The sequence below is a fragment of the Sprattus sprattus genome (assembly GCF_963457725.1).
Source record: "Sprattus sprattus genome assembly, chromosome: 19".
NCBI classification, from domain to species: Eukaryota; Metazoa; Chordata; class Actinopteri; order Clupeiformes; family Clupeidae; genus Sprattus; species Sprattus sprattus.
The window spans coordinates 24,240,015-24,264,589 of NC_137917.1; the positions used below are offsets into that span (position 1 = coordinate 24,240,015).

Genomic DNA, 24,575 nt, shown 5'->3' on the forward strand with positions numbered 1-24,575 from the left:
ACTAAAGAGACCCTCTCCCTTGTCAGCCCTCACCCATTGTGGGGGGGGGCCCTCCTCCGCTTCCAGTGTCACCCAAAGGGAAGGAGTCATCTGTTCCGTCCCTCAAAGGGGACAGGCAGCGCCGGGCGCGTGGCATCTGGCCGCCTGGAAGTTATTGGGCGGAAGGGTCAGAGGGAAGGCTGCGTAAAAACTTTGCTGAGATTAAGTGCGTAATTAGGGCTCGGGTGACATCCCGGTGCTCGGAGTGCTTTTGCTGAGAGCAGTGACCAGTTTTTGTTGTTTCCCCTTTGTCACTCTTTTGTGAAACTCCAAATAAAATGTTTGAGGAGACCTAACGAGACCTGAATTATTTATTGGGAGTGATCCATCACTGACTGCTCTGTGCTGGTTTATGCACCTTTGACTTAAGTGGGAGATATTTCCATCTTAAACCTCCCAAGGCACCCGCTTGTGGAGTTTGTTTTGTTTTGGTAGATGACCGTGTGAGCCAATATTAAAGGGGAAAATGCATAGTCACTCTTTCCATTCCATTTGTTAAAATTACCTTGGAGTAGAAAACACTTCCAGATAGAAACACATAACATGAAAAATGCCTGTTCTTAAAGAACATTTAAATACATTTGACCAAATGACTAGCATTAAGAAATACCCTAAATGTTGATTTAATAGGTCCCTGTGTGTTCTATCCTAAACATAGGCCAGCCATTTGAAGCCTGCATGACCACTGTAGACTGTCCTGGATCTAGGCATTTTTGTTCATATAGAAATAGAAATATACATTCTCACATTAATACTATTTAGTTGCTGTGTCTGGGCATACTTTAGTACATAACACAATTTTCTTGCCCAACATACGAGATGGGAGTTACACAAAACCCCTGTTTTAAAGAAAGGACTAGTTAAACTAAGATTAATGTCACTTTGTGTCAGAGGTATGTGTGGTTGTCTTGTTTTTGTCTTCTCAGACAATAGTTTTGAAAGGCAGCCGTCATAGATGCTCAAAGGATTACCGGAATTCCTAATCAGTTCAAGCCTTCAGGCAAGGTCACAGGGTTCACTCTCTCCTGCTAAACGTCCCAGTGAGAGCAGGCCCCTCGCTCGCAGGTGTAACAAGCTCAGCCTCAGCCCGAGCCCTCTACCGCATGGTAAAAAGGCCCCGGCTTAGTGAGAGGCTGAAGTGGGAGGAATCAGATTGATTCAGGTTGTGTTTCTTTTGTTAGAAAAAAAAAGAAACATCAACTAATGATGGAGCCACTCACTAATGGTGCTCATACCTTTACTAAATGCAGCGGGCAGAAAGCATTTGTTCAAATCTAAAAGGCATTACTCTCGGCGGCCTTCACAACCTCAGAAAAATATAATATACCATTTTTTTTATTTCTCCCAGGTAATCTGATTTGGCAGACATAAACATCATCTGTGGCACTATTACACACAATAAATGAACAATAGACACAGCACATCACTCTGCTATGATCTGTGAGAATAACTCCCTCTAGTGGTTCAACTATGCCACACAGAACAAAATAAATAAATAATACAACCAATCTGTTTTTTTAAATGATACAAGAACATCTCACATTTTCATGTAATGCTACAAATATGTACATACCCACATCTTCAAGTTTATATATGAAGATTGAAGAACTTTTAATAGCAAAACAGAAATTCATAGCTCAGTCTTCTTTACATTGTATGATGAAAAAGAAACTTGTTCTGCCAAAAATCAAGAATCATTTACAGACACTGGACAGACTTAGGCACAAATCTCTGTGTTTTGCCTCTAAAAGGGCAAACATCTTTTGACAAAAACATTACCAATGTGCCATTTTCCCTTTGAGCTGTCTAGTAGCACTCTCTGGGTTCGCTAAACTTCCTTTTCTTAGGGTGGCTTGGCTGAGGGTCTTGACTCAGAGGGAATTCCATCTCAGACAGCTGTTTAAAGGAAGAAAATATATTAAAAAAATAGTAATTTGGATGGGAACAGTGTGAAGGTTTCACTAACATTTCTCATGTCACAGCTTTAAGCACAGACTGCATTTTTTTTGTGACATATTTCTTTAATTTGACACTGTCTCAATGTGATAGCTGTGATGGCGGTGACAGCTTACCTCCTTGTTTTTTTGTGATTTAGTTTGCCTTTTTGCCTTGGGTGGCTCCATGGTACTTGCCTCTTCCTCCTGAGGAAAAAAGAAGAAACTTATTTGAACAGGAACGATTAAAACGTCCGATTTTTTTATTTTTATTTATATCCCCTCACATTCTAGCCTCTATGATTCTCCTTCTCTTAGCTCGGAGGAAGCAAGGAAAAGAAAAAGAGCGAGTAACCGAGCAGGAGACCAAACAAGAATCAGTCTCGGCCCGGCTTTTACTTGTTGGAGAGAGACTAAAGGATCCAAGCAAGCGCTGGCCTTTATGTTGGACTAGTCAGTATAACTTATTAGCTGTCTTGCTATGTCTTGTGTTCCTCTTGCTTAATAGCTATCTTGCTATGTCTTGTGTTACACTTGCTTGATGCTTGGCTGTGTTAGGAAAGTTTTAAACTCGCTAGTATTTACATCATAGACATCCCTGCTAATGTTATTTATGAAAGAATGCGACGTAGGCCATAAACTTCTCGGTATCATCCCTGTTTCATTGAAATTTGCACCTTTTCCAGATGCCCAAAGTCATCAACCTCAGTCCCATCTCAGGCTAGCATTCAAATAGACTCATCTCACACCAAATCAGTCTTCATCAGTGAACTATGAAAATACAGATAAACAGAGACTGACCCGTTTTTCACATGAGAAGAGGATTGGCAGTGGACGGTAGGTGGGCAGCGGAGGCTAGGTGGGCAGCGAAGGCTAGGTGGGCAGCGGAGGCTAGGTGGGCAGCGGAGGCTATGTGGGCAGCGGAGGCTAGGTGGGCAGCGGAGGCTAGGTGGGCAGCGAAGGCTAGGTGGGCAGCGGAGGCTAGGTGGGCAGCGGAGGCTAGGTGGGCAGCGGAGGCTAGGTGGGCAGCGGAGGCTAGGTGGGCAGCAGAGGCTAGTCTTCATCAATCTCACGCAAAATACGCCTTGGATGTTTGCAACTCAGCTAGCTTGAAATAAATGACACTGTCCATTGTGTATGTTCTTCATGATGACGCCAACAACATTTGATTAGATTACTCATACTCATACACACACACACACATTGCCCTACATAACCTCACTTTATGTAACTTATGCTGCTATATGTTTATCTGTATGTTCTACTTGTATTATGTAATGTCTTGTCTGTATGTTTGTATGTCCTCTCTGTTGTGCCTGTGCACTTATATGTTTCATCGTAGGAGAGTGGGAAACGTTTTTTCGAATACTTTGTATGTCTTGACATTTGAAGTAATTGACAAATAAAGCTACTTTGACTTTTGACTTTGACATTCAAATGCTTAGAAAACAATGTGTATAGGCTGAAAACGTCTTTATAATTGTGTCATTCTTTTTTTTTGGTTATGTGAGCATTCATATCCGATGTCACAATGAATAAAACAATGCAGAGTTAAATTTGTGTGAAATCTTGTGATATTACTTTACCGTGTCAGTCAACATACTTTACTGGCTTCTCCTTCAGCTTTTAAACAAATACATGTGTACCCCTGTCCATTAGGGGGACTCGAAGCACAATTTACATTTACAACAGTGTTGTGAAAGTAAGCTACACTTTGTGTCTTTAAGGGGAGCTCCGTTGCAATAAATACCAACTCTGGCATAATGGGGCCAATGGTGTCACCGCAGTGATGTAATCATAGGAACAGCCCAGTAATCAAGTAAGTACATTTTTTTTAAATCATGCATAAGCATATTTTGCAAAAGAGAGCTCATCATTTGTGAATTTTCTTAGCCCACATTGCTTTGACCGAAAAATCAGTTCATAGGCTCCTAGAGAGCAAGAGCCTTTCAACAGCACCAGCCCGCCATACCGCCCACCTAGCCTCCGCTGCCCACCTAGCCTCCCCTGCCCACCTAGCCTTCGCTGCCCACCTAGCCTCCCCTGCCCACCTAGCCTCCGCTGCCCACCTACCGTCCGCTGCCCACCTACCGTCCGCTGCCCACCCTCTTCTCATGTGAAAAACGTGTCAGTCTCTGTATATCGGTATTTTCATAGTTCACTGGTCAGTCAGTGTCTAATGTCAGTGCTGTTTCCAGATATGGGGGCTGCTGGTTCTTGTATCCTGACCATGAATAAGATCAATTGAATCGTTTTTCATACCTTAATAATTTTTCATGAATGAAATACAAATTTTAATCATAATAATCTTTTTCATTCTGTTGTGCTTCAATATAAGTAATTTCACCACATCCTGGCAGCATGTGAGGACTGGTATCATGGCTGGATGTACCATTTCACAGTATGCTTTCACTATGGCAATGGAGGTAATTATAAGGGCATCTAAATGGGTTGTTGGTGGTGAAAGGCTGCAGGACAGCACCCGGCAACCTCCCATCCGAGCTTATATGGATGACATGACCACGCTGACAACAACTGGTCCATGAACCCATCGGCTGTGAGCCAAGTTGAATGACAGGGTTAAATGGGCAAGGATGAAAGTGAAACCTAGCCAATGTAGAAGTGATTCTATCAGTGAGGGAAAACTGGTGGAAGAGAAGATTTCTATTAATGATAAGGTGATTCCTTCTATTGTAGAAAACCCTTTGAGGACTCTAGACAGGTGGTACAATTCCACATTGAGTGACGGAGGACACATACTGTAATTAGGTTTTAAAATCATCATTTGCGTGTTTGTTTGAGAATAAACGGGTTTAGATTAACTCCTTGCTGGTAAATTCAATTCAATTTTATCTATATAGCGCCATAACAATACAATTGTCTCAAGGTGCTTTACAGAGCCCAAAGCCTAAACCCCCTTAGTGCAAGCACAATGGCAACAAGGGCAAGAAAAAACTCCCTAGTTAGTTAGGAAGGAACCTTAAGCAGAACCACAGCACATAAGGCACATCCATCTGCTTGAGGGATGACAGGGACAATAGAATTTCTTTTGTGCAAAAGGGGCAGTAAAAGTGGACACCAGGTACATGCAAACAGTGCTGGCAAATGGGACAGTGCGCAGGAAAGGATATTGCTGGCTGATGACAGAAGACAATTTCAACTTCCACAGTATACTGTTGTGACTTCTATGAGACCAGACATGGTGTATTGTTGCAAATATGCATTGTTTACTTAATTGAGTCCACGGTTCCCTTTAAAGATACGATTCAGGAAGCTTTTGAAAGAAAGAAGTTAAAGGATGTGGAACTGGTAGTGGAAGCGAGGGAACGAGGTTGAAAAGCACAACTGCCAACTAATCTGTCACTCAAATTAGCTTTAAAGGAATTGTCTGAGGCTGCTGAAAAAAGCAAGCCAGTGATTGTGGCTGAGGCGCACAAAGACTACTTGGGGTCTTTAATTAAGCTGAGCCAACATTGACTTATGTGAAATCTTACGGAGGCCTTTACGGATCCTGGGTACAACATGTGGCTAGTGTTGCGGCTGTCACCAGCCAGTTGTGTGTTGTCGTATTCTGCTGCTCAAGATCCAGTTGGGCAGTTGTTATATTGGTACGGTTAGGTTGTTGGGTACTGAGTACTTTCATGTGACAGTGAGAAGACTGGCCGCTGTGGGAAGTTCCCAACCAATAGCACAAGGAATGTAACACCTTTTCCTGTGTCTTACTAAAATACATATTAAATTAAAAATACCATTGAGGGTTTTGTGATGCGGCCACTTCTAGTCCTCCTCGTGGCTACCCCCAGCTTAGCTGTATCCTTCGCCAGAGACTCCATCTGAGGTGGAGAATGTTCCAATGTAAAATTACTTTATAACATTTACATTACATTTCGTAGACGCTTTTATCCAAAGCGACTTACAAGGATGTATACACATTTTACATTCTTACGCTGATGGCACATCAGGAGCAATTAGGGGGTCAGTGTCTTGCTCAAGGACACTTCGACAGGGAATTGAACAAGCGACCTTCTAAATACTAAACAACTTCTCTACCTCCTGCACCACTACCACTACCTTCTATTCACAAAACACTTTTGAATGCCTTTGCAAATCCATTTGATCGGGCACAGTTACATAACTGTACACATTTCTGACACTAATATTTATCACTTGAGCCGCACAGGTAAAGAGAAGACAATGGAAGACATTTTTACCAGAGAAGCCAGAGGGCTGTCGAGTTTCTCCTCACATTGCTTCACTTTACTTTGGTGGGAGACCTTTACTGTTGGAATACATTTTGAATAATAATAATATTGTATTTAATATATTTATATATTGTATTAATATTTATATTATTATTAAAGACCCACTAAGGTTGAACGAAGCGTTAATAAAAATGCACACTTTCCTAAATAGAAAAATACCTGATCTCTCAATGGTTATTTCATTATCAGGCATTTCAGGGTCATTCAGCATGTTACTCTGCAAGCACAAACACAGAGATTTAGTCTTTGCAGATCTTGTACAAAAAATTGCCAAGTTAGACAAGACCAGAACACTGCAATCTCACAATCTTAACATATTAACTAATTAGAGTGCAGAGTATTCCTTCCTTAATAGCTAAGTCACTCCTCGTCTAAGCCTAAGGCACCAAATCCTCATTTGACCATCAAAAGCCTTAAGTGCTTAAAGCCTTCACCTGCTGAGCAGTGGTGGTGATGCTCACAATCTCCTCCTCCTCCACCACCTCCTCTGTCATCTTCACTCCCGGTCTGTCGCTGACGCATTGGGCCTCACCATCATCTATCTGAGGAAGACAATACAAAAATGTGTATTTCAATAATTATGTTGCTGTTAACTATGGCACACACAACAACCAAAAAATCGACATTTAAGCATGTATTACTTATACCACCCAGGCGTGCACAACATTTGCGGAAGCTGTTAAACATTTTAAAATGTAGGCCTATGTTTGACCACAGACCAAATAGCTAGACGGGCCAAGTCTTGTGCCAGCCTGTGGGTTCATTCGCTGACTACACTGCTCTGCATATCACTTCTTGTTTAGTCAGCGTATTTATGTAAGTAAAGTTACTTCAGTATTGGGAAAACGCCAGCACATCTTCCCATCTTCAAGAGAGCAGTGTCGGGATGGAGCTCCCAACCCACACCTGGAGGGGGCTTACCTGCTCCAAACCCACACCTGGAGAGAGCTTACCTGCTCCAAACCCACACTTGGAGAGGGCTTACCTGCTCCAAACCCACACCTGGAGAGAGCTTACCTGCTCCAAACCCACACCTGGAGAGGGCTTACCTGCTCCAAACCCACACCTGGAGAGAGCTTACCTGCTCCAAACCCACACCTAGAGAGGGCTAACCTGCTCCAAACCCACACCTGGAGAGGGCTTACCTGCTCCAAACCCACACCTGGAGAGAGCTTACCTGCTCCAAACCCACACCTGGAGAGGGCTTACCTGCTCCAAACCCACACCTGGAGAGGGCTTACCTGCTCCAAACCCAGACCTGGAGAGAGCTTACCTGCTCCAAGCGGTCCCTCTCTGTGGTCACGTCCACCTTGAGCGTGTGGAAGGGGGTGACCACCTCTCCCATGGTCAGCTTCACCTGCTCCTTCTCAAACTTTATGCTATCACTGTCGCCCTCCTTGAACCCTGGGGGTTGGTACTCCTCTGGGGTGACTGACACACACACACACACACACACACACACACACATTGACATACAGAGTGGAGTGTCTCACACACAAACCAACAACAATGAATGGGACCCTTTTAAACGGTGCCTTCCAGCTTGACATGCAGAGAAGTGAAATTAAATCATGGTTCCAGGTGAAGGTTTCTAATTGTTCATTGCTTATCGTCTTCAAATCAATGTTACAATAAATGAAATATTATTATATAAATGTCATCATAATACAGACGATTCGTGTAATGTCATATTGATATGTACACTATGGTAACTACTAGTTACCGTCGTCATAGTAGGTGAGGGTCATACTGAGGCAGACACTGTCAGGTAGGGGTCCCAGGTACTGCATCAGAGTGTAGAGTTTGCGCACCAGAAGGATGCTGGCTTTCTTTGTGTTGTTGCATGACATCTTTGACCCTTTCTTATTGCTGTTACTGCAACAGTAGTGCACAGCATTTGTTAAAAACAAATAATAATAAATGGAAATTCAGCAATAGTAGTAAAATAATAAAAATGTATCACCTTTCAAAATCCATCTGAGGACCCTTTTCAGTATACTGGATTTTAAACTGGTAGCACTCTGTGACTTTCTGTGGGATAAAAAGGTTAGCCTTGACATCTGAAAATATATATTATATTTTCAGTAATAATGAATTGTAATAATCATAGAATAACTCAAATATAATGCTGTCAGATTCTTACTGTAGTGGCCTATAGCATTATATTAGCCTGCATTTGATTGCATTTCATACCTGTGGATCCTCTGGGTCAGTGTAAACCTAGAAAACATGGGCGTTGTATTGCAATTAAACTACACTTTAATCCTGTTATTGACATGACATAGTCTGATATTACTAGGCTGAGGATCATACTCACAGTCAAACGAACCATACGAAGCTGGTGGGGAGATGATTTATGCAAAAATTAGGATTTCAGTAGTGTCTTTTCTCCATGACCATTTTTTAGCATATCCTTTCCAGAAATGTCTTTCTAAAATTCAAGATGGCTCAGTAAAGTGACTTACATATTTTTTCTGAAGAGCATCAAAGCACCCGTGCATCCTGCGAGTTGAACAGAAACCGGTTTAAATTGGTTGCCATTGACAGCTATTTATTTGAGAACTTTGGAAGGGCCTGTCACTCATCTATTCTGTAACTTCATCATTCACAAGTTAATCGTTGCACTACTGCAAAAGTATGGGTACACAATAGCGTGGCTACAGTAGCAAACAGTGAATTTCAAAGCATGTTTATAGTGGCTGGCAAAACAGTGTTGAGAGGCACACCGTTACCGGAAACACTCAGAGCACAGGGCCTCGTTTCCCGATAACGACGTATCTTAACGGCCTACGTGGATTTTGGCGACATCATAGACTCATCATTGCCGTAAGTGCGGCGTCGGGAAACCGCTCTGCAATATCCCTCTTACGACCAATTTCAAGTCCTTTTTAGCGTTCGGGAAACTAGGCCCATGTTTCTCTCCTCTGGGGAGTAGCTGCTAATGACCAAATGTAACCTTAACAACTTTGAACTATACACATTGACCTGTTTCTGTACGTATGTTTATATGTAGAGGTCTGATTGTATGAATTCTTGAGATTGTGTTTCAATTCTGCACTTCTATTATCTATTCTACTTCATAATGACTTGTTTAGAAACACTGTTGCACTTATGCTCACCCAATTTAAACACACACACACACACACACACACACACACACACACAATCTTAAGACCCTGGTTCGAAATAAAACTTCAGATCCACTATCAACATGTGAGACTGGAATATACTCAGTCACCTAAACTGAAGTAAAATGTGGGCCTAGTCCCTGCTGGGTTTAATAAGGTCTGTTTCACAAACTCACCACTGAACTATTTGTTTAGCGCCTGGGCAGCTGCGCTCATCCCTCAGAATCATCACCTTCTGTTCTGTGACAAATGCAGAACTGTTGTTTATTTTCCCATGCTTGGTATTAACCAAGGCATACACATCTTTACACTATGCTAAACACTTCAAGGAGAGAACACTGCAAAATAATTCTCCTTACCTTCCACATATTTGCTGCCATAAGCCTTCTCTGGAAAGAGGCCTCTGAGGTATGTAATGGTAGACACGGCGATGGCCAGTAATTTCTTTACAACAACCAGAGACTGTTGCTCAGTGTCGACTACACTGGGTATAAGTTGAGTTTCCTGAAAGAGAAAGGGCGAATGAGAAGTGTTGCCATTACAGTTCATGGAGCACTCGAAGTTAAAGGTACGTTGTCCACACAAACAGAGGAATTATCTTTAGATTGCTTTACCTGATTAACCGTCCGCAAGCGCTGTTCACAGGCCATGTTTATGAAGTTAGCAGCCCAGTTAGCTAGGCAACGTTATGGTTGACTCCAACTGTTGATGCAAAAGGGGGCGGAATGTAGTTAAATTAACTTCAAAAACTATGTTAGAGTAACACAGATTTTTCTAACATTAATCCCATGTTTGGATTAATTACAGAGATTGTGTCTTTCTAGAAACGCAAACTGTCTGCTTGATCTGATTTAGCCATTGGGCTTAATTGAATAATGTTATCTGAATTACGATTAATATTGTTCGCTCAAAACATAATTTAGTTAGCTATCTGGCTAACTTAGCTCGCTAGCTAGCTAACGTTTATGGCAAACGCTTGGTTTTAGTGACCTAAAGTCCGCCGACTGCTTTTACTACAATTAAACATTTGTTCTGGAGCCATCTCGTAACATTAGTTACTTTAAAATAAGTTTTAGCGTTCGAAATTTCATCGAGAACATGGGGCTTCTTTACTTCACCTCTGAAACGTGCCCGTCTTGAGCCCTTCACTTGCACTATTTTTCTCAATTTCCCGCCAAACGAATTTTCACACGGGAGTGGAGATTATTTCCAGCTCAGTGTGTGCAGAATAATGTCACATACGTTCTTTCTTGAACAAAGCCTGACCTAATGGCTGCTCTCTTATCAGAAAAATGGTGTGAATGAATTTGTATTAAATCATTCATGATTGGCTTTTACATAATCAACAGTTTGATATAATTCCAATTTTATGACTGAAACACTTTTAATATTCTACCTTGTTGTGAAGCTTTTTCTGCCGTAGCATGCACATATCTGTTATCTCTCTATAGAAAGGGCTCTCTTACATTATTTGTGGCACACTCTGTTTTCATTAATATCCTTCCGAGGTGGATTCTAGTTATTGGTTGATTTAGAACTTCAGCATACGTTTTTTCTTTGCTGTACTGTACGCATCGCTTTCCTGCAGAATGATGTCACTGAAGTCTCGCCATTTTAGGCTAAACAGTGGCAGCACATTCAGCCTGCACACAGGTAAGGGCAAAGCGACACTTGCGGTGTTGGGACAATAGACAGGGAATTCCCGTTGAAATGTCATCACCTGCAGAAACTCAGTCTGATCACTGCGGGGATACAAAGGTTAGTTTTTGTTTTCACGGTTGCCAGCAGCTTACAGGAGCACCTTGTTGTCGCCGGTTGTGTGTTGAATTATAAAGCTATAACTTACGAGTTGAAGTTGTTTCTTCATTGACATCGGACATCATTTTAGCTTACTATTAACAGGCTAGTTTCCTTTCTCCAAGAAGCACGACATTAGCTAATAACAGGAGCATCACCTTGCTTGTTGCTTTTTTTCCCTGGTTTGTATGTGTGTAGCCTATGGTTTGGGAGTTGCATCAAACAATACTGCAGCCTTATTGGCCAAATGTTAGCTTCACTGAAAGCTTCCACTAATACATGTAAGATTGATGCCCTCCAGCTTGCATTCGATATTACGGTTAAGAGCAAAGGCAATCTACCCTCAACCGAAATCTGACTGTTTTTAGGAGTCGTTTTATTGAGCAATTCAGGATAGACGAGTGGCTTTAAATGCACATCCACAGTTGCGTTCAGAGATTAGAAACAATTCAGCATAGTCTGCGTTTCCTTGTGATGATCTTATAAATATAGCAGCTCATACATTTCTGGTCGACTAAAAGAAACAACTGAATCAGCAAAGTCGATGCCACATGCCCCCTGAGGTGGCCTTGGATCAGAAAAACACTGTCCTAAAACCGTTTTTTTTTTTTAGTTGATTTCTTCTTACAGAGTTGTGCAGAAGCAGAAATGGAGGAGTTTGACCCATCAGTTTACAGACATACCCCTAGCATTCAACTACTCAGAAATCCTGGTAGATTAGCACACAAACTGCAAACAGATGGCATCTATTCGTATGACTATCAGATCCAAGAAGGTCTTAGCCACAGTTCTATCTCGGAAATGACATACTTACAACAGTGTGGATGACATCACACAAATTCCTGTCTGTGTCTCAGTGATAGTGCATTATGTTTTTAACAACAATAAGTAAGTGCTAATGTTTGTATACAGTATGACTGCATGTAAGCTAGATATAACAAGATATATATTTAATATGGTTAGAATCAAAATGGATGCTTGCATGAAGTATATTCAAAGTGTTTAGTCCAGCCTCCTGAATCCTTCACGACGACACACAAAATCTGCTAATATGATTGGACGGGTATTCTATAATGTATTAAACAAATGTCGTTCGAAACTTACATAATAATTCTGTCTTATTTTGCTTGTACAGGACTCCCAGGAAAACCAACCGACAACAGGAGAGGTGAAACGAAAGTCTAAATATCCCAGTTTGGGTCAAAAGCCAGGTGGCTCCGCGTTCTTAATGAAAAGACTTGAAAAGAAAGGGGTTGGTCCTCATGGCTTCACAAACAATCAAACCAATAGGTAGAATCAAATGTCAGTTAATATTGGTCTGTGAAATAACAGGCACAACTTCTTCTTTCACGTTTCTGCCCTCTCCAGCAAAAGTACTTTGACTCAGGAGATTACAACATGGCCAAGGCAAAGAAGAGCAAACAGCTACCTGCAGCGCCACCGGACAGGAGTGTCGCCACGGGAGACCACATACCCACCCCAAAGGATCTCCCCCAGAGAAGGCCATCTTTAGTCACAAGCAAACTGGTTGGCTGACATGAGGGTTCCAGTATGGCTCTAACTCTCACAAAAATGTGTGATACAGTGTTATTTCAAAGCTCCGTGTGACTTTTAGGGAAGAAAGCTTTTAGTTTTTTTGTCAAGGAGTTAGAGAGAGAGCTGGATGGAATGGTTTCTCCATTTCTGCAGCGTTTCTACACAGCACCATCACCCCTTCTTGTCCTGAGGAGTTGGGGACATGATTAGGTGATAAAAAAAACAACTGATGAGTCCTGGTAGAAAGCTATTTGATCTATCTGCACAGTTTTGTACTGAATAAAATGCGATCCAGTTTAAAGATGTGATACTTTTTGTCACTTAACAGGTGAAGTTATAGTAGACAGGTCAAGTTGAAATAATAGTGTATTTTTGCGTCAAACAAGTTGACAAAGATCAGATTATCAAAAAAATACAAGCAAAGGTAGTGTCATTACCAGCGACAAAGCATCTGGTTATGAATAGCTATGCGTTATCCATTTGACAAATACTGATTTAGTAGTTAAATGAAGTTAAAGTTACATTTCTTCTAAAACAGTCACACTACATGTATATACAAGAGATATAAATGAGCTGGTGTGTTAGATGAGGTGTGGCACATGGTAGTGAGAGTCAAAGCGAGTGTTATTCGGGGAATTGACAGGGAATAACTTATGCCCCTGGGACACAAGTGCTCCAACGGAAGTGACAATGGAAGTCTCTTATACTTTCTTGCAGGCACTTGCGCAGGAATTTGATACTGACATTGATCTTCTTTGTTAGCCCAGTCAATAGCAGTACCTCTTAAATGAAGCAAAACACCTATGCACTCTACCTAGTCTCCAAACATACGAGTGTGTATATATGTTTTTGTTCTCGCTAATTTACTTTAGTAGCTATCCATGAGCACACAGTACCTGCATAACTAGTACCAGGGCCCTTCCTGCAGCACAGTGTAAAACACTAGAAGTGCTGATTGTGTATATATCATTGCAATGTTAACTAGCAATAATATAACAAAAAACTATATATGCAGTGTATAATACCCCATATATATGTTAATGTTACTGTATACATGATGTTAATAATATCTTATATTATATCGGGAAATATATTTACTGATGTGAAACATGCAAAAGACATTAATTGAAAGTAATGTAATAATCCATTCATTGTACAGTAATTTGTGTATGCTTTGTGAGTCAGATAGTTTCAGGTTAATACTGATGGATTTTAAAGCTGATGTAAGCCGTACTTTCTTCAAATAGACTTCTTCTTTGGCATTCTGACTCACGCAGACTGTTAAATAGATAAATCAGATAAATCATCTTTTAGAACTTACTTTTGGCTCAGTAATTTGAAATCATTAAACCTCCAATTCAATCTGGAAAATTCTAAAGGGTAATGCCACTTATACCAACTTAAACGTAATGAAATACATTTTTGTTTACTTTTGCATTTCTGTGAGGGGAGAGCAGTAAGTAAAAGTTCAACTCTTATTATGTCCACAGGATCGGTCCTCCTTCAGCATACCTTTAGAGTAAGGTCATGTTATGCTTTTAACACCAGTGGTGTTACTGATACACTGACAGGGTATAAGGTTTTGTGGCTGTGAGCATCTGTTAAATCAATGTAACATGGATGTGTACTGCCATACTGGAATTATTTATCTTGTATTTCTGTTGACATAGATTAGTAATGTAGAGAGTGAGCATGTTTGGTTTTGTGTGTTTATATTTAGTTTATTACATTTTATTAGTTTGAAAGCATCTTGTTTCCAATCAAGAGAGTATGAAAGGGCCATCAGGGAAGAATAAATGCATTTATTAAACTAATTTTCAAAGGAGATCTTGGGTTTTGTTTTGTGTTCTCCTGACAACAAAATGCGTGTTCTTTGCGACCAGAACGGATGGTATCATCAGATTAAATTGGTGTTTTGTTTGTCAAATAGTTTCTTCTAGGTTTATTTAAAAATATATATATTATGTTTTGCGTCTGCCATAGCAGGATGGCCCACAAGGGGGGGCACGAGGGTCGCTATCTACTTTGTCGAAAACGGTAGTGTGAAGCTGACTGAAGAAAGTTTAAAGTCCTCGAGGAGTTCAGAAATGATTGTGGCATAGCACAATTGTAGGACAGTGAGCGTAAGAGTGGGATATGGGGAATTATAAATGAATGCCATTGAATAGATGAGGATTATGTTAGAGGATTTTACAACATCACTATTGCGCGTTCAGGCTCACTGAACAGTTAAATGCCATCTGTACAGATCTGGGTAGAACAGTTACATAACGTAGCTATCCTGACTGTTGTTGCTGTACTAGTCAGCGCTGATATCCACTGTAGAAGCATTACAAGCCAGTAAAAAAAACGATTGTGTTATAGTCATAATAACTTGGTTGGGTGCATATTTAAAATGTGCTGTTTAATAGGCTGGGTTACAGTATATTGCCAATTGCTTATAGGCTTGTTTAAAAACAAACAAATACACACCTTCCCCTCGCGAGTTTACGTCATGGCATTAGTAATAACGCCTATTTAACAGGTGTGTTTCATTATGTTAAATGGAAACGATTAACAAAATAATCAACATGATCAAAAAGCGAATTGTAGGATATTGTCTTTGTAAACCACAAAAAAAGTACGGCAGTTCGGGAATAGAAGACGTATGAAAAGAGGAGGAGCTTGGTCGTTGACATGCGTGGGCTGCGTGGGCAGGAACAACTGACGGTGGTAATGCGAAGTTTCTCTTGCTAAATAGTTCTCGGTGAAGAGTCAGACATGTGCGAGGACATACTGAGGACTGCTAAGTAGATTGCAGTGGATTCACATTCTGGATTTAGCCAAAACAAGCTGCAAAGATGATTCTTGCCTCAGCACAACGCGCAACTGCAAGTGTGATTAACACATTACTACCGTACAATGGGGTCGTCGAAAATGGATTTCTGCAATGCAATTTTCGAGACACTGAGGAAACTGTGTCACAGCCCACTACGAATAATTTGAAAACTACTAAAGACTTGGAGACTGTAAAGGACAACCGAGCGCCTCGTCCAACAAGTATAGGGCGTGTAACTGGTTTCCCGAGGCACTTTTCCGGAAGCGCCCTAGCAGGGGGATCAAATGCCAGTACTCCCGAGTCTTCGTTGGACTTTGACTCGCTGCCCGAGTCCTTAACTACTCCTAGTGATGGAGTGCTGGAGATTGACACAAAAAACCTTGTAAACGTTTTCTTTCGCAGTTACTCTGGTCTGTCACATCCACGGTGTTCTCAACCTAAGGCGCTAGCCTCGATTGATCGTGTGGTGAAAAGCTTAGTCACGAAGCACGAGATTGCATACAAAGGTGACATACTCACTTATTCTCGTCCTGTTAGTGTTGTGACTCATTTAAATACTGTGACCATTGTCCATGTTTGTAGTGTCTTTTTAAGATTACAATTTAACTATGACGAAGTCAATAGTTGGAAAGCTGATACCACTGTGAACTATCCATGCTTTAGCCCCATACGTTGTGTAGATTAACATGGTCTATTTCTGTCACCATTTGTGGTCACAAGAATTTTGTAGCACTATTTGATTCGTAATCAGTTAACTCTACAGAAAATAGAAATTTCAACAGCATTGTTTGATTCTCCAGGTATGATCAAAAGACTCAACTTTGATGAAATGGGGGATGACATGAGCTTCATCTCCGGTGTGGCCAGAGAGATTTTCCGTGATGGCATCAATTGGGGACGGATAGCCAGCTTGTTGGCCTTTGGTGCAGTCCTATGCAGTCATTTGAAAACCAGGGGACAGGAAAACTGCATTGACCAAGTGGGCAGCCTGATCTCCTCTTACCTGATCTCAGACCAACTGGACTGGTTTATCAACAACAAAGAATGGGTGAGTTGGCTTGTCTCACTTAATCTGTAAAAATAAATATGTTCTCATTTTGGGATTCATACCCACTGGATCCAGAAATCCTCTGTTATTTTGATAATGCACTCCAATAAGATTGTCTTTAAAACTTGTAGACCAGGATAGCATTATCAAGCCATACAGTGTTGCAAAGCAGTGGCTTGCCTGAGGTGATTTTGGAGGTTACTGTATTTCTTCGTTGTATTGTTGATCGCTTCACATTTCCTGATTCCTGTGAACATATTGCACCCTTTTGCTGAATGATTCATGTTTGGACCTGAGGAATCACATAACTGAAAATAGAAGATTGACCATGCTTTTGTCTCACTGCTGTCCACAGGATGGATTTGTGCAGTTCTTTCACGAGGTGGAACCAGAGTTTGGTGTGAAGGGGGCACTCGTGGCGCTTGCAGGGATGGCTGGGATTGGAGCAGGACTGGCATTTCTCATCAGATGATTATGTTTAAACTTCAAGAGATGAGCAATCTGTCAACATGGCACAGATCTCGATCTGAGAAACCTCCGTGAAAATAAGTGATGACTGCCTTTTTATGTCAAAGATGGACTGTTAGCTTTTTGACAAAAAAAAGGAGCAGTTGGAAGTGAGAGGTTGGGACTAAAAATGAACATTTGAACATTGAGAGCACATGATCCACGTTTTTTTTGGATCCTGTATGATGGATATATTTATTTTTGTATTAAATATTTTTGGAAAAATTATTCTGGGTTAGCATCAAGTGTTGTTACTAGCCTTCACACTTCACCAGTTAGACGTTATAAAGATGAAAGAAAAACTAATATTCTTTAAAATGTTTAAGTTTCTCTGCAGTTGACTTGCATACCATCATTATTATGTACAGTGAATGAAAATGAAAGAAAATAATCCTCCATTAGACTGGTTAGTCCAGTCTGTGGAACTGCAATTAGTTCAAGTCAACCATTGCACCTTGACATCACACAGTCATTCCCTATACTAACAGTGATGTTGAAGATCAGATGTATTGGGTTTAAAGACTCTTATTGTATTTTTTTTCTTCTCTTGGTTAAGTTTGTTGTCTCTCATGGACTTTACCATCTTTACTATTGTTCTCTTCAGTCAGTATATCTGGCTTGATTGTGCTTTGTAGTTATCCCAGCACAGGTTAAGGATGAGGTTCAAACAGGAACTAAAAAGTAGATTCAAAGATTGGCTTGTTTTACATGTAATGACTGTGACCTCATAATGTTTCTTCCTTGTAGTTCATTCATAGTTTTTAAGTTCCTGATGTGTGGAGAGGGTACAGTTATCACACCATGATGGGATTTACTCAGCCATTAAGAGAAGAGCGGACTGATTGATCTTGATTGGCCCAGTGGTTGGCATTTAGTCACATTATCTCAGCTCAATCACTGGCACACACAGTTCCAAACCCAATCACATTCACAAGTTCATCACAAATAAATCTGGTGTTGCACACGGAATTACAGTATTTCATATTTGGTGTTGTGTTTTTATTCTGACATTTGTTGTGGCACTTTGCTCCCGGTGGGTTATGGTCAATGTCCCTTGGCAAAACCGATGAACCTAAAGGACTGCCTCATTAGCAACCCCTGCTGCTTTTGTTGCATCAGTTAAAGCAACACTATATAACAATTTGTCACTTTTTGAGGTTTGCTTTTACGAGGCCATTAGTAAAAGCATATGGTAATTTTACGGTTATGGTAATATGGTCATGTGAAGAACAGATAAGCACATGTCATTCCCACCAGCCATTCAGGAAGTGCATTATGTGTTCTGGGCTGGAACACTCTGCGAAAATGAAAGAAAAGCTTTCAAACCACGGCATTGCCTGCTGCTTTGCCATAGGACACCAGTTAACATGTTGGTAAGCTGTTCTCAGTGTCAATGGGGCTTTTGGTTGTCTTTGCAAGGTTTAACGTGCCCTTTTGGATAGTAAGCTCGCTGATTTTAGGCCAAAACTCCTTACTGCTGCTTTGAACAAAATGCCAGTTCACTCAACAAACACACTCACTCACTCAGAGATGGCCCACTAACAGGTAGTCAAGGTTACCACTATGCCACACTGCAGCGACTGTTTCTGAGGCAGTAAGAGTCTCCAGTGTAAATTACTTGCAGGTTAGACAGGATTGATTGCGCCAAAGGGCTTTCTAATCACTTATAATCTCCTGGTGTTCCCACCCAGCATTCTGTTAATGCTTACCTCGGATTAACAAGGTGCCATACCTTAGAGGGCGGTTGTGTTGTTTATTCACACTGCGCTCATGGGACCCAGGTCTACTATTTCCTTGAAAACACCCAGCTGGGAGAGTGACAATCGCTGGGTTTACTCAAAGGCAAATGCTGAAGGCCACATTCAAACAGGCTGAGCGGTCATGTTTCCCAATCAACAGAAGGCATGTCCCACGACATGCCTGTTCCTTTTACTAGGCTACAGGATCTTGTTTCCACTCCACACAGATTCACTCAGATTAAAACAATATGTTACAAAATAAAAAGGATATTTAGAATCTCCTCAATGAGATTAAATGTGATTTTGCTGACTGTACTGTATATCTGCTCTTTACATGAAAATGCTTTCTGTGATGATTCACTCTGTTCTAAAGGTTAGGTCAATGTAAAAAAAAAAAAAAGAAACATTTCCCTGTTGCTTCTCCTTGCATGTCCCTCACTGAAGGGAACCAGGAAAGGTCAGTGCCAAAGCCTTTGCGATTAGGTGCTACCCGTGTAATCCAGAGGGTGAGCACCAGGGAACTACCTGAACAGAACTGTCAAATCTAATCAACCCGGTGTATTCACAGATATGGAAATCTACCACCATTCCTGTTGCGATAAGTCCAAGTTGTGTGGGCTTCCTAATGAATGTATGAAAATGGCGATACCCGCCATCCTCAGTTCTTCTTAGACCGTTGCACTTTTTGTTTTGTATTGTGTTGTATTGTATATTTTGTGTAAGCACACTGAGAGCCACTTTACCAAGTCAAACTCCTTGTTTGTGCAAACTTACCTGGCCAATAAAACCTGATTCTGATTCATATCCATATCCGAGCAGTTTATGCAAATATTGCATCTCCCAAGATACTCCACTGTGCTCTTGCGATGGGCTGTGCTTTGCTTGTTTTGATTTGTTTTGGCCTCTCATATCAAAACCGAAAGTGCTTTGTTCATATCGAAAGGATTGTTGGAAACTGGGGGAGAGTAGCTCAAACTCTACCTATTCCATCACATTAAACTATTCTAAGCTACTTTTGCTAAATGCGTTTGTGTGATTGTCGACGAACAGGCAATAACAAGAAATTCCTGACATATCTGTAGGCGTACCACACCCCTGCAAGCTTTTGCAACTACTCCCTCTTCTAACAAGGGTATATATAACCTTGTATAACCTGCAAGAGTGTGTTATGTCATTATTTCTGTCCCTCTTGGCCAAGTTTTTGCTTTTGCTTGATATAGCCTGGCTTGATCGGTTGGTCTCCTTTTAGACCTCTGTTGAGGCTATGGGCAACATTATGTTTAGAACCCTCCCTCCCTTTCTCTCCTTTGCACGTCGCTTTGGACAAAAGAGTCTCCTAAATCACTAAATGTTAATGTTAATGTAAATGTAGAGCCTCCACTGACTGCCGGTTAATGCTTTAGGTGTGAGTCCTGTGTGTTTGCACCCATACTCTGGTGGATGTGATGATTAAACAGACGGCAGCACGGAATGTTCCCTGCTGTAATGAGTCCCACAGTCTCTAGAGGCCAGAGGCATGCTGACGCCCTGCTGACGCCCTGCTGACGCCCTGCTGACGCCCTGCCAGCTGATCTGGTATCAGTGATCTTCAGAGTCGTGCTGCTGCTGCAAAGGCTGTTTACACTCATCAGAAGCCACTGCGTCTGTTCTGCGCACCAAGGCTGTTTACACTCATCAGAAGCCACTGCGTCTGTTCTGCGCACCAAGGCTGTTTACACTCATCAGAAGCCACTGCGTCTGTTCTGCGCACCAAGGCTGTTTACACTCATCAGAAGCCACTGCGTCTGTTCTGCGCACCAAGGCTGTTTACACTCATCAGAAGCCACTGCGTCTGTTCTGCGCACCAAGGCTGTTTACACTCATCAGAAGCCACTGCGTCTGTTCTGCGCACCAAGGCTGTTTACACTCATCAGAAGCCACTGCGTCTGTTCTGCGCACCAAGGCTGTTTACACTCATCAGAAGCCACTGCGTCTGTTCTGCGCACCAAGGCTGTTTACACTCATCAGAAGCCACGGTGTCTCTTCTGTGCACCATAACAGTCTCCCAAGAACACAAAAATTCCACTCCTCTCCTGGCCTCACTCGTACATTAGACTAGTCAGTCAAGGACAGAGGTTATTTTCCATGTGTTTGTGGCCTCAGTCTCACAGCTTGCGTTGTGGTGTGCCGGGGCCAAAAGTGTTGTTATTGTCAGGCTGTACTGGTCTGACCTTTTCGAGAGGAAGTGTGTGCATAGGTTGCAGAAGGGCTCAGTGACCCCGACGCTTCTGACTAAGCTGCTGTCCAGTGGAAATGTTCAACTCTGTCGACTCAGTTTCAGGTTTGCATTGTTGCGCAGACAACATACAGTATGTGACTGCTCAATGTAAGAAGAGCCTAAAATAACACGTAATAAAGGATCTACATGAAATTATCACAGCAAAGATTTCTTTTAGTAACTCTGTGATTTTAAAAATGGAGCTCTGTCAAATGCTTGATATTGTAGCTCAACTGGGAGGGCAAGGTGCTCACAACACCATGCTTACAGTTTCGATTTCCAGGGAACAGACATGCTGAGGAAATATTTACCTTACTTGTACTAAGATACACTTTGGAGGATGGTGTTTCCGTACATTAATGTTACTATATAAATTGGCAGGGGATGATTAGACCTGTGTATTATTTGCCACTTTAACAGATGCAATGTTAGTGATAGTAAAGGACTTGGCCTGTTCCTTTCTGCTGTAATAAATGTTTTCTATTAGAAAGTGAACCCTAAAGAAGTAGGCCGGCAATGAGTTTGGTCGTTAAATCTCAACATACCATAGAATATCATAGTCTTGACATTGAATATGACTTCTAGACCAGAAACTAGAGGAGCAATGGCTTCTCTGGCAAAGCAATGGCAGTGTATGAAGTGGCATAATACTGAGAAGAGGAAGATCAGCTGGAAAGAACAGTGGGCTATATACTAACTGCATTCAATTCCTTTTTGGAGCCTCCAGACTCCACAGAACCTCGGTCAGTGTGTGGGTGAAGATGGAAGCTGTTGTGTATGGGTATTTGGGTGCTACAAGTTGTGTATGAACTTATTGAAACATCCCTTTAGTTGATTTGTTGAGAGGAGCAGAAAAGTGCACTCTACGCACATAGGCACAGTATTGGCAAATGGGGCAAAGAGGAAGAGGCAAACTTTTGCAGAGCTGGTTGCAGAAGCGTGGGAATAAGGCTGGCAAGCACACACGAGACTAGTGGAGAGAGGTGTTAGAGGCTTTGTTGCTAAATCAATCTCAATGCTTCCGTTGCATTTTGTTTTTCAAAGGCAGCCACTGAACAGAGCTTTAAAGGGCTTGTCATAGGCTGCCAAATAAGCAAGCCAGTGGCTATGGCTGAGGTGCTCACAGACTATTATGTGAAGAAGCCTTTTATTCCCTTACCCTTACCCTTAGGTTGTTGACGGTTTGGACGCTGTGAAAAGTCCAATAGCAAAAGGAATTTAACATATCTTTCTGTATAGAACTAAAATGCCCATTTTTTTCTCTCTATCTTATCTAAAGTGAAGTTAATTGTGCTGCTCTAATGTGCAGTTGATGGGGCTTAGGTATGGTAATGTGATATCGCTTGGCTGGCTCAGGCTGTAAGTTCAATTGCTTGGTTGGTCTGGTTTAAACTGCTTCAAAACAGCTCTAAAGGAGTCCCCACACACCATATGTTTTTTTTCTCTTATACCCACAGACAACAGTGCACCGTGTGACTATGTGGGTCAAGTCCTTCCCATTATCCAAGCAGTTTGTGCCATGCAACCATTTAAGTCTGTCAAACCTAAAGCTGTTTTGGCTTTGTCAAAACGACTGCGTTAGCACTTTCATTGGTCGTCAGGGCTAGTGTCAATAGCCTTGGGCTTCAGGGTTCACCTTCTACAGGTCTAGACTTGTCTGTTTTGAATGAACCCTTGGATGATGTTTCATATCTCAAGAAGAGGGAGGGTCAACACATGACCTATGCCCTTTACATGCAACGCAGAACTCGTTGAACTCTTGGAGTTTTTGTAAGTTATGTTTTCAGAAAATGGTTAGGTGGGACTGCAGTCCTGGGTCATAAGGTTTTCTGTTCACCTCACACATCTGAATGATTGATTGTTGACGTGTAACGTTTCTGGTAAGCCCCAGTCTCAGCTGCACACCTGGGCTTCAATTCAAACTGAAAGGCCATGCACAGTTTGGCTCCTTTCGATAAGCCAAAAATACACTTTTACTCAAATGAGGTTGCAAGGAATTTATAGTTAAAACTGGTTTGTATGACATATGTTGTCAATACGGAGCTACGACCAATAAATGAATGTCCCAGTCCATGGCAAATCCTATCCTCAAATAAAATAGAATTAAATAGATTAAGTTTCAAAATAAGAGTCTCAAAGGAACAAACATCAAATAGCATGGGTTTAGCTGAAATGGGATTTCTCATTAAATTCAATGTAAAAGAAATAGTTTAACAAAAAAACCGTAATCTAACTTAGGAACAACCAGATTGTAAATAACTTGGGCACACCAATATACAGTGGAGATTTCAGTGATCTAAAGAGGATAGGTTTAAACCTAACGTCACAACCCTAAGTTGCCCTCACCACACAGTGCAGGGGTAATGGACAAGGACAAGCTATGCCGCTGTTAAATTGTAGCTAAACATTTCAAGGTCTCAGGGTGGGTGGAAGTGACGCTTGGACTGAAAGCAGTATTCGAGGCAGTCTGTTCTTGAGGAACTAACATAAGCCTGTTCTTAAAAACAAAACAAAAAGTCATGCAAGCCTGAGTGTCATAATGGGGCATAAAGTTCATCAATGCTTGTAATTGTTAAGGGTTTTACAGAGAAGAGAACAACACACACACAGATACACACACACACACACACACACACACACACACACACACACACACCACACACACACACGCACACACACCACACACACACACACACACACACACACACACACACACACACACACACACACACACACACACACACACAGCAAACATCAATGGCCAAATAAGGGAAGATGGATGACCGTCACACTAAAAAGCTTCCTTCTGCCAATGACGTTACCATTGGATTGGCCTGTGGGTGATGAGCGATCAGGAGGGCAGCACTGACAGTGCTGTAATTATACAGTTGCACACAGAGCCAGTGATGTCAAACTCCAGAGATCAAACAGGCTGGCGCCTCCCACCTGTGACCCTATTTAGCTCCAACTGCAGCTCTTTGTCTGAGGTTAGCATGTGTGTGTGTGTGTGTGTGTGTGTGTGTGTATGTGTGTGTGTGTGTGTGTGTGTGTGTGTGTGTGTGTGTGTGTGTGTGTGTGTGTGTGTGTGTATCTGTGTGTGTGTTCTCTTCTCTGTAAAACCCTTAACAATTACAAGCGTTGACAACAAACGTCCACATCTTCTGTGGTTTTAACCCCCCCCCCCCCCCCCCCCCACCCCACCTAGATTGCATCTGCCGTTTATTTTGGGTTACAGTAAATTGGGTCAAAGCAAAGGCCTATTATTTTCCCCAACGGCTCATTGTGGAGAACCTGAGGACGGCCGGCCGCATAGATAACAGGTTTGTTGATGTGCCTCAGACAAAGGCTTTGTGGCTGACGCAGGTCTGCCCATCCATGAGTCCCGTTTTTCTCGGACAAAGAGATGCTATTCTGAGCTGGTTTGTACAACTTGCAAAATCTCACATAATGTGGGCATTGGAGCTCGAAAAAAATGGATATTTGACAAGGTGTCTTGTTGGGGAAATCACA

At 41.7% G+C, this 24,575-nt stretch overlaps 3 protein-coding genes across 5 annotated transcripts; 2 read left to right on the plus strand and 1 right to left on the minus strand.

The window, feature by feature from the left end:
- Positions 1-1,376: 1,376 nt before the first annotated feature.
- Positions 1,377-19,717, minus strand: hormad1 (HORMA domain containing 1; the record flags this gene model as incomplete). Of its 3 annotated transcripts, none has more annotated exons than XM_080858626.1 (16): positions 1,377-1,935; positions 2,112-2,180; positions 5,723-5,806; positions 6,185-6,252; positions 6,395-6,452; positions 6,670-6,777; positions 7,509-7,666; positions 7,959-8,110; positions 8,199-8,266; positions 8,429-8,455; positions 8,553-8,573; positions 8,701-8,737; positions 9,540-9,603; positions 9,723-9,867; positions 9,978-10,065; positions 11,319-11,358. In XM_080858626.1, 15 exons carry the CDS (start codon positions 10,011-10,013, stop codon positions 1,846-1,848), a joined length of 1,185 nt encoding a protein of 394 aa, XP_080714752.1. In that variant the 3' UTR covers positions 1,377-1,845. The 3 variants fall into 3 exon arrangements, with proteins under 3 accessions (XP_080714752.1, XP_080714751.1, XP_080714750.1); XM_080858625.1 differs by having other exon boundaries at positions 11,210-11,333; XM_080858624.1 differs by lacking the exons at positions 9,978-10,065; positions 11,319-11,358 and adding an exon at positions 19,583-19,717.
- Positions 11,074-14,523, plus strand: ensab (endosulfine alpha b; the record flags this gene model as incomplete). The annotated part of the gene is made up of 4 exons (XM_080857333.1): positions 11,074-11,121; positions 11,266-11,346; positions 12,296-12,412; positions 12,529-14,523. 4 exons carry the CDS (start codon positions 11,074-11,076, stop codon positions 12,694-12,696), a joined length of 414 nt encoding a protein of 137 aa, XP_080713459.1. The 3' UTR covers positions 12,697-14,523.
- mcl1b (MCL1 apoptosis regulator, BCL2 family member b) lies at positions 15,437-18,046 on the plus strand. Its single transcript, XM_080858389.1, has 3 exons — positions 15,437-16,020; positions 16,315-16,562; positions 16,918-18,046. The coding sequence occupies exons 1-3, from the start codon at positions 15,537-15,539 to the stop codon at positions 17,032-17,034; spliced, it is 849 nt and encodes a 282-aa protein (XP_080714515.1). The 5' UTR covers positions 15,437-15,536; the 3' UTR covers positions 17,035-18,046.
- Positions 19,718-24,575: the final 4,858 nt, after the last annotated feature.